We start from the raw sequence: 10,795 nt of genomic DNA, 5'->3' as shown, positions 1-10,795 counted from the left end.
TTCATTTTTCACTCATATCAATATAATGTTAGCAAAGAAAGATGTATTTCTTATACATGTATTTCATTTGAGTTTTTAAATAACATCACTGATAATAATGAAAAAAAGTAAAACTATGGTAAGATATTCCAGTGTTGTCATTTTGCTATTAAAATACAAGAGAAAGAGTGTGTCATTAAATTGAAAGACCTCAAATTGAGACTGCAGTTTAGTGGATTGACCTTGATATGTCTATGTTTAATAAATTATTGTATACATACATTTATATTGTTCAAAAGTTAAGGTCAAGGTTAAATTTTGTTTTAAAGTGGGTTAACTTCTAAGTCAAGGTCAAAAATGTTTGTACCCAAGGAAAAGGTTTTGTCACAATGAATATACTTGTGAAATATGAAAGCCCTAGCACCAACCGAACAAATTTTATATCCAGGGTTAAAATTTATACTTTTTGCATAAGTGGGTCAAATCTCAAGTTCAAATATATTTATACTAAAAGAAAAGTCTTGTCACAAGGAATGTACAATGACATGCAAAATGTTAAATCCATAGCTCCAACCAATCAAATATTACTGGCAAGTTTAAAGTTTTTTGTGGACAGACAGTTTTTAAAACATATAAACAGCTAGACAGACGCGACATAAACTTTATACGCCCGGACAGAATCATCGAGTACGGGAGCAGAAAAGTAATTCAGCGCAAAACCATCTTATTCACAGAATATGTGTCTCCCGGTTATAAAAGGAAAAAAGAAGAGTATGTGCGGATCTAGGCAATCGAAAGGCTGGTGCGACCATTGGGAGTTATGATGAAATTTCATTGCTAAGCTTGAACCTCTAGAGATATAGCCCGGAAAATAAAAAAAAATTATACACAGACAGAATGTATGAATTTACGACCTTGACTTTTGGCCTCCAATTAAATATTGATCTCCCTCAAGCCACAAAAAGATGTGGTATAAAATTTCACTGCAAAAGCTAAAAACCCTCTCGAGATATCGTGCGGAAATGAAAGTAATAAAAACAAACATAATTTGTTAATTTACTACTTTGACCTTTTGTCCTGAGACCTTTGGTCACAAGGATTTGATATGCAAAATGTCATTGCAAAAGCTCAAAGGCTTTTTGAGATATTTTGCACAAACGAAAAATGTTACAGACAGCCAGAAACACAGAGAGACAAACCGTAATTAATACAGTAACTGTAAAACTCGTTTAGTACAAACACAGATATGGCGAATTCATGGATATAACGAAGTTATCTTGGATTCCCCGGAATTAAAAATATGTTAAGCAAACCCACATTTATTTTCATTAATTGGAACAAATCAATGGATAAATAAAGTTATGATTCTTGATGTCAGTAGTTTGTCTATCAAATCAATGTAATATTATTGCCGTCCGCTTTCACTAACAGTGGGGATGTTTTTTTTCAGCATGTCTATCTTTCCGTCTGTCTGTATGTCTATAACTTTCATTTCCGCGCGATATCTCGAGACGATTTCAGTTTTTATATACACAACAACTCCCGGGTCCCCATGGCCTAAAGAAGATCCCTAAATGTATATATTCTGAGATCAATACGCCAAAGGTCAAGGTCAAAATTTCATATATTCTGTCTGTTTTAATACTTTCGTTTCTCCGCGATATCTCAAAAAGGCTTTAAGCTTTTGCAGTGAAGTTTTATACCACAACCCCTTTAATAGCTTAGCTATGGCCAAAGGAAGACCCCTATTGATTCTGAGGTCAACGGTCAAGGTCGTAAATTCATGCATTCTGTGTGTGTGTTAACCTTTCATTTCACGGCGATTTTTAAAAAAAAACTTTTGAGTTTTTACAATTAAATTTATACCATTTACACTTACGGCCCCGCCCGTCCTTTAAATCCAATATTAATAATATAATAATTTTTATATAGAATAGACTTGGGGTATTTTGACTTAATATTGATTGCTAGTGAGTTGTAATTACGAGTACTAGTAGTTGTTTTAGCTCCATAATTATCTCGAATCCTCAGATATATCGGATTTTTTATAGATCACATCGAGTTCAACATACTTAAACGAGTATTGCTTGAGTAATAATTGCAACACCGTAAGACCGTTCATTGAAAAAGAACAAAATAAGAAATAGCTATATATAGATATGGAGAATTTATCTTTATTTCCACTTATGTATCAAGTTCTATGAAAGTTAAACAAACTCTATGAGACGTGACACACTTTAAGGACTGGGGATGTACAGAGGAGCAATGGAACGTCCCTCCTGGTAAAATCGCTTAGAAAGGTAAAAATGAAAGACTTGTCTCAAATACTGAGTGCGGAAAAAATTTAAAAAGTGACCTGACTTACTGATATGACGATTTCATTTGTTGCTTTAAAAGCCATTCCATTTTACAGTTGCACAAGTTTTATGTTGTATGTTTAATATCGTTGCAAATAAAAGAGAAACTGCTTATATTCAATTTTGTAAAATTAATCTGCAACATTTGTCCCTTAAAATGAATACATGTACCAGTAAAACCAAAATCTGATTTTGGAATGCAAACTACATTTTTGTTTCTTCAAGCACTTCCATATTTGTGTTTATCCTCTGGAAAGGTTCATTATGATACAGATTTTCAGAGGTAATAGCCATGCTATCTAAATCATATGAATCATAAAATAACAAGTCAGTATTCACAGTATTGTTCATTAAAAGTTCGTTTTGATCTATGAAATCTTGGAATATCTGTCCATTCATAGGATTCGTTCCACTGTCCATAATAATGACCACGGGAGCCGGAGGACTTGGTGTAGTGTCTACCTCCCTGTTCGGAACAGCTATGTTCATATAGACCATCAGAAAGAGTATAAGAATTATTAATTGAAGTAACCAACCAACAATGCTTTTTTGGCGACAAGAAGACTTTTCGTCCATAGAAAATTTCGTGGATTCAATAATCACACAGTCGTTGGTAGACTTACTTTCACTATCCTTCGCACGACTGTTAGTGTCAGAGTTTTGTGTAATTGTGAATATCTGGTTGCACATTTCTTCCTGGGCTTTTTGGCTTTTGAGAATATAAGATTTTTGATCGGTACCAATTAAACGAGCTTTTCCATTCGCAGACCAATTCCTGAATTCTTCTTGCATGGCTGATTTTTTTAGTTTTAATTTTTTGCCTCCGAAGGATAACTATACAGCAACAATTTCTCACAAGAATATTTTATCAAAACACCCGTTCCTCTTGCTATATAATGTAGTATATATGTAAGTTTGTATCGGCTTTGACATGTTCATCTGATGGGGTATGTCTCGGTGTAACTTGTTTGGGTTATGATTGATTGCGCAATGATTCATCAGTACTCGGAGTGGATGACCGTGTCAACACGGAAGTACTTCACATAATGCGTCACGGCGAAGTTTATTGAATGAATAATTTGTTGAAAAGATGTTTTCTTAATGAAAAAAGAAGTTTTGGATATAGCGTGGTTGAACTTCCAAATCCAAAGTTTATTTGGTGCAAGGTGCATACATGTGGCATGCACATATTTATCTAATATTAGGCGCTTGAACGAAGATTAAAAACGTCAAGCGCATGTGATTAAGATCATTTATGCAATGTATGAATAGATATATGAAAAAAATGTTTTATCAACATAGTTTAAATTAAAGCGACAGTTGATACTAAGCCATATAGATATATACATTTTCTTCAGATTCAAATTCCTCCAAATTATACCTTCTCTAATTTGCATAATAAAAAATTCTCTTACCATGAGAAAAAAAGACATAATTACCGGTATATTGTACAAAATACCTTCTTTTTTTTTTTTTAAATAATTCTTTTTCGTACATTTTTTTCTTTCGGTATCATATAAATGTTCAAATATCAGAGAAAAATTTTTTGACACAAATGCACCATTTTTGCTGTTGTGCTCAGGCGGAAGTTCTTTATTGATACTGCAGTTTATATAAGGATTTTAATACTTAGGCATATACATACATCCTAAAGTGAAAGATTATATAACTTAAATAAATAAGGGGCCCTAGAGCAGTGGGGGTAGAAAAGACAGCTATCAATTAGAATTAGAGAATGTGATCTAAATTCCTACCAATTTTTGGTGCATTTGTAATTCCAAACCCTTGGTTCTTCCTTTCTATCTATAGATCTTGTATTTTTCTGGCAGCGACCCGCGTTTATGTCAGTACAAGAAACAGCATAACTTGTCTTTGATGCGAAGCCATACGTCGATGCTGTAACAAATTCAAAAAGGTTTTCTTCAAGTCCTCATTAGAGATTTTTCCTAGGTGTGTAACACCATGTCACGTCTGATTCCAGTAAATCTTCACTCACCCAGTTTGCTCGTTCCAGAGCTTGAGAACAATTTTGAAAAATGTTTTGAGGAGTTTGAAAAAGAAGCGCGGAGGGAAATGTTCAAATTAAACCCATGGGACGAGAAAAAGGATCCGCTCGACAAAGCTCACTTTGGAAAGAACCTGCTAGAAATTGACACGCCCTTCATAGAAGACTCTTTTGGAAACAAGAAACTTGATATGAAATTTGATTGCAGTCAATTCAAACCGGAAGAGATTTTTGTGAAAATAGTGGACCGGAACTTGGCAGTGCACGCAAAACACGAGGAGTCAGGGCCCGGAAAAAGAGTGCAGAGGGAGTTTACACGAGCTTACATTCTTCCAGAAGGCGTAGACACCTCAAAACTGACCTCTTCACTATCTTCTAACGGCGTACTGACCATAGAAGCCCCTATATATAAAAACGAGGACTTAGCTGTGATGTCATCATGACTTTTAAATTACTGTAGTATACAAAACATTTATAATGTTGTGTGTATTTGGAGTGTTTAGTTAATCCAAATATTTTGGTAAGAAAATTTACTTCTATATGTAGTTTGTCAAGAATGTTGTTTTTCCTCGTACTTTTATGTTTGTTAAAAGTTGACATTCTTAGATAATAAATTGATTATGTGTCATTTTCTTAGTTGTACATATGTATTTCCCAAAGAAAGATAGTTATAAAAAAAAATACATGCATATTGATTTACTACAACGCCGTCGCAAAAGGCGAGCTTTGGATGTAATAGTCCCCATTTTGACCTCCAAAACTGACATTGAATGCTGAGCATAAAAGCCCATCATAACTATACAGTGACGTTTCATGAAGATTGGATTGACATTTTAGAGAACGTAATACAATAAGTATTTGATTTAATGATTGGAAATGCCTCAAAATACAAAAGAACCATCTATAAAATGATACCCTCCCAGATCTTCTTTGCTCCCCTGCTCAGAAACCTGTCGAAAACCCTGTACCAATATGATAACTTCTAATATTTTTAAAAATATTATCGGTGAATACTATCCAATAACCACGTGGTAAAAATAGTGCATAAAAATCATACAAGAAAGTGTGTGTCGTGCTGATGTTTACAGGAGTTAACATGGTTAAGTGTACTCTTACATAATGTTGATAAGACCAGTGTTTACTTTTATGTGGGCTGCTTACAAGAACCACTTACATAAATATCATGTATGATTATGGAATATCTATACAAATCTACAAAGAGAAACTGTGTTAATTAAATGTACATCCAACATACATATATTTTTAAATACATATTTGCCTGATTTATAACTTATTTTGAAAAGGAACAATAATTAACTAAGATAAAATTCTGTAATTCTTTATTTAAGAAATTGATTTTTGCCTGTTTAACATTCTTTTCGAGAACTTCCGGCGGTGGGCTGCAAATTTTGACCTGTACTCGGCAGGGATGGAACTTTTTCGACCTCAATTTATAGATCTCTTGTTTTGGCTTCAGGAAGTCTTAGAGCTAGGACTTAGTGTCCATTTACAGACTTGGTGTCTGTGGACGGCAGGGGTTGCCATGACTGAAGAGGTTTCAGGAAGCTCTAAGGGTAGGGCTTGGTATCCAGGAATGGACTCTGCGGACGGCATTGGTTGCCGTTACTGAAGGGGTCCAGACACTCAGAGGTAACTCATGCTAAGCTGCGGGTCGAAGCTTCCAAGAGCGCGCGGGGGGGGGGGGGGGGGGGGGGGGGGGGGGGTTAACGTGAGCGACTCCAAGGTGTACACAGACCTTAAAGCTACCAAATAAATATACATTGAGACCATAGAAACATATTTTTATCCGACATAATTAATTATTTGTCCCAATTACATGTATGTAAAAAAAAAAGGTTGTATTCCTTTTTCTTAAGGCTTTTTTATGTCGTAATGACATAATGCACAAGACAATTTGATCATCAATTTTTGCTGGCTAAGCATTGACTTCCTGGTGCATTGTTGAGCATACCAAAACAGCCCTTTCTTGGTGCATGTTTTCAACGTAAGCGTGTGAGCTACACAATGTACACCTCCTGTGACATCCGCTTTTCATTTCTTTAGTAAACTGGTGTTTTATCAAAAACCATTGATTTTTAAAGAAAGTTTTAAAAGTACCTAAACAGCTGTTTGGGCGATGTCTTTCAATATACATGAAACTGGATAGCTATTGAAACAAAGCGGGTGTACAGCTAGATAACAGAAGATATACGTAAAAGAGCGCGAAAATCATTACAACGATTACAAAAACTCTAAAAATAGGTTTTTAAAAACGATTATCTGACATCTTATATGATTGTATGAAAATTATAAGGAGATTGTTTCTTGAACTCAGTTAAAGAGTCTGTCTACAAAAAAAATTTACATGTACGTGTTTCAAGTTTAGTTATCACATCATAAACGCAATATACCAGACAATATCCCGAGAAGTGTTACCCTGTAACCACTTGGCATCAATTTTGGGGAATGAAGAGAGGGATCAAGCCGGGAAAATGATTGACAACTAACTTGAATATATTGTTTACCAGCAAACACAAAAAAGAAAATGTAGACATTAATAATGTTCAATGTACAGAGTGAAACTTGTCTTGTCCGGACACAATCGAATCCATAAAAGTTGGATAGATTAGACAACATTTCGGACTGGTCAATTGAAGTACAGGTGTATTTGAAAAGAATTTAAAATTTACACCGGAATAGAAAGGTTTCGGAATAATACCATCTGGATATGACAAGTTTTACTATAAAAATGTATATGTTTGTTCCATGAAGTCAGAAGGTGTATAGATTTATTCAAATTCATTATTAATTATTGTTAATACATTGTAATATTTTATAAAAGAGAAACACTTATGAAATCTATACGTGAATAAAAGCAGAAACTAATCGGTATTCTTTTTTAATTGAAAATTGTTCAACAAATATATACTACAGTATTCAGATTCTAAAAATATACACTGTATAACTATCCAGACATCTGGGGAAAAAATCATATTTAATTTTTATTCAAATACAGTATTTTTCTAGTTTTTTTTTTATTTACTTCACATTACAAAATGTCATTTAAATAAGCATTTAGTGTCTAAGGCTAGAGAATAGAAAATCCGATAATCTCATAGACGGTATATATACCGGTATTTGTACTTATATGAAGTACAAATGTCAAGTTAGTACAGGACCATTTCTCAATAGACTTTGAATTGTTGTATGAAAACGTTTCAATTTCAAGTTTCGTTTTGACACATAAATAAAATCATTATAAGAATTATCAACCATGACTGAGGAGCTGAATTCTTAAGAATAATTTTATTTAGTCCATCTGTTTGTCTGTTAATCTTTTTGACTGCAAAAACTCTAACCTTTCCCATAACTTTTGATTGGTTCAGATTATGGCTATTTCACATATGTATTCCTTGTGAAATGACCTTTCAAAGGGAACCATCAAATTTGACCTTTTGATCTTGACCTTGGAGTTTGACCCAGTGTTTCACAATTTTAACCGACTTTAACCATAACTTTTTAACAGTTGGGGCCGGTGGTTTCATACTTCACATATGTAATCCTTGTGACAAAATCTTCCATTGGATACCAACGACTTTGACCCTTTGTCCTTGACCTAAGAGTTTGACTTTAATACCATCGAGGAGTGATTCAACTGAACATTACTGCATCTTGAAATGTTCAATCCTTAAAAAAAAAATAAATTAGTTTAAAGCAAAGTATTTTCCCAGTGAACGCGCAGGTCTGAGGAATATGAACTCACTTTTAACTAGAATGAGACACAATATAAATCTCCTAAAATGCTCTTTATTTTTTTTTTTATCTAAAGGATACAAAGTGGTCCTGTAGGTTTACATACTGATAAAAAAAGAAACATGAGTATTACTTTCAACAATTTAAAAAGAATTTGAATTAATTTTTTTTTCCTATCATTAAAATTTATATTGGAATACAGTTGTAAGAGATTTTGACACAATCTTAATCGGGGACCCAAAGATAGGCCACCAAAATAACGATAACATTAAACAGCTGTACACACCGTAAGTATATACATGTACATGTAATGGAAAGATTTCAATGATCAGCGTAAGCATTGCTATCTCATACACTCCTCCCTTATCTATACACCGTGGAATACTTCACCTTTCGATGTACTGATTCTTGAAATGTTTTAAAGTCTAAAAAACTAATGAGACTATTTAGATCGCTTAGAAAAAAAATTGAGGTGTTGAAAAAAAAATTTTTTTTTACTCACAATTTTTTTAAGCGATCCTAAGGCCTGTGGTATAAATTTCTTCCAAAGTACACGTATTTTTCCCATGGTGACTGTGACAGTCCTTTATATATTTAGGTTAGATTAAGTGATCCTATGTGTTTATTTATTTAATTACCGGTAATCGAATTAAGATAAAAAAGTTTCCAATAAAAAAAACATAATAGAGTAATAGATTTTGAAACAGTCTTATTTTGGGACTCAAAGATAGACCACAAAAATAACTTTAACATTGTAAAACAGCATATTTTAATGATCATTGCTATCTAATACACCCTCCTTCTGTTCGAGCTGTCCACTCTTCATTTCTTATCTTTCATCATTCATCTTTGTTAACCTCAGTTATTTTTTTTCTTCATTTTCTTTGTTTTTTGAAGTACATGTAGTTATACAGCTAGCGAGGTGTTACTGTAATATTCATTACTTTATTAGATAAAGGGGGTAGATTTTATTTGTAAAACTTCAAGTTCAAATCATTGTATTTCTTGGAATATTCCGTGAATCATGCCATGTTTGTTTTGTTTATAGATTAATCATTTACCATTGTGTTGGTCCCACATGTTTTTCTGTTATATGCTTATGTATTTTGATTATTATTTACCTGACAAGGCTATGTTCTTAAATTGTTTAAGATTTTATTGTCAATGAATATAAGAATCTACTTACAGAGTTTCAGTTTTATTTATTTAAGGAATGAAGCTAATTTCATTATAACATAACTTGGGGCAGTTTACGCTTTATAAACCGTTTATAAATAAGCGTAAACTGCCCCAATAACATAAGTTGAAATAAGCTTCATTTCTTTAATTTCAATGTAGACAATGAGACAATATTTCCTCCAGGAAAAAGCTTCAAAGTGAGGATTATTTTAAAAGTAACGTCAAGTGATACGTTGCTGACATAACTCATTGTGACGTAGGCAAGTTATGTTATACGAAATGGATAAAACCGTTTAACCAATCAAATAACGCGTTAAAACTGAAATTAAATTATTATGACATGACATCTACTGTCAGTGCATGTAGGCCACCATTGTATGACATCATCAAATAGTTCACTTGGCGCAATAATTTGGATTTGTTATAATGTAAAGCTAGTACAAGTAAATTCCTATTAAATTACAGTTAAATTACAGTTTTTATAACATGAACTATTTAAAAGATACCTGTAGATTTGATCTCTCTATTTATGATTGTTGTCATTTAGCACTATTTATTTTGCTCAAGAATATTACCTAATCACTGATGTCTACTATAGTTACACCACAAGAGATAGTTCTTTGTTAAGAATTGTTTAATTCTTGATTTATTAAGTAAGTAATGCATTCATTTGATTGTGTATAGAGAATTTGTAGTTAACAGGATAATTTGGTAATATATGATTGTTTTTAATTGTTAGAATTATAATAATTTATGCCTGTCAGGATTGTCAGGGAAATGAAGCATTTTGATTGGTTAGTTTCTAGATGCAAAAGCTATGTCCACTGAGCACTTGACTAATTGTTATCTTATTAGGTATGACGAATTCTGAAAAACAAGATCAAAATTTTTATAAAGACAAGTTCTAATTATTATTCAGCATAAAGATTGTTTTCATAACAGAATCCTGACATTTTATAAATTCCTGACACTCAGATTTCCTGACACTCAAATTTTCTAACACACAGATTTCCTGACACTCAAATTTTCTAACACACAGATTTCCTGACAAGTGAAATACTGACAATCTCTTATAATGTAAATTATTATTGCTCTCCACATTTTTTACTCCTGATACAGCTCTCTTTGTTACAAGAGTTATTCCCCTTTTAAATCACATTTTGGCTATAGATACCTAGAACTTCATATCAAGCTATCTCCCACCACTCATGAGACCCTAACAAAATGTTGTGCGAGTTGATAAGAGGGCCAACACAGTTTTGTGCATTAACTGTTGACTTCTTTATAAGTTTGTGCTGAGATTTAATAAACAGTTACAAAGAACATATGGAGTTCCTTTGTGAAACATCTACAGTGAAAATAAGGATATATTAAGGCCAGCCTGTTACATTACTTAAGTTGCTACATGTAGCACAGAATTAATGTCGCAGCTGTTGCAGAACACTTATTAATAATTTTTTTCTGCAAAAGCAGCGAAGTTATAATTTCCGTGCTAACAACCAAAGAAAGACTTTTTATTGTT

The 10,795-nt window shown here is 33.0% G+C and overlaps 1 protein-coding gene across 1 annotated transcript; it reads left to right on the top strand.

Moving 5' to 3' along the window:
* Positions 1–4,183: 4,183 nt before the first annotated feature.
* LOC134269412 (body wall muscle protein HR-29-like) lies at positions 4,184–4,969 on the top strand. Its single transcript, XM_062751600.1, has one exon. It carries the CDS (start codon positions 4,299–4,301, stop codon positions 4,782–4,784), a length of 486 nt encoding a protein of 161 aa, XP_062607584.1. The 5' UTR covers positions 4,184–4,298; the 3' UTR covers positions 4,785–4,969.
* The last annotated feature ends 5,826 nt before the right edge of the window (positions 4,970–10,795 follow it).

This window comes from Saccostrea cucullata, unplaced genomic scaffold (genome assembly GCF_032062105.1).
Source record: "Saccostrea cucullata isolate Sc308-1 unplaced genomic scaffold, CSIRO_AGI_Scuc_v1 ctg977, whole genome shotgun sequence".
Classification (NCBI taxonomy): Eukaryota; Metazoa; Mollusca; class Bivalvia; order Ostreida; family Ostreidae; genus Saccostrea; species Saccostrea cuccullata.
This window is presented reverse-complemented; position numbering and strand designations above follow the sequence as displayed.

Coding starts and splice junctions, on each gene's coding strand:
- LOC134269412 (XM_062751600.1), top strand. CDS start 4,299: ATGTCACGTCTGATTCCAGTAAATCTTCACTCACCCAGTTTGCTCGTT.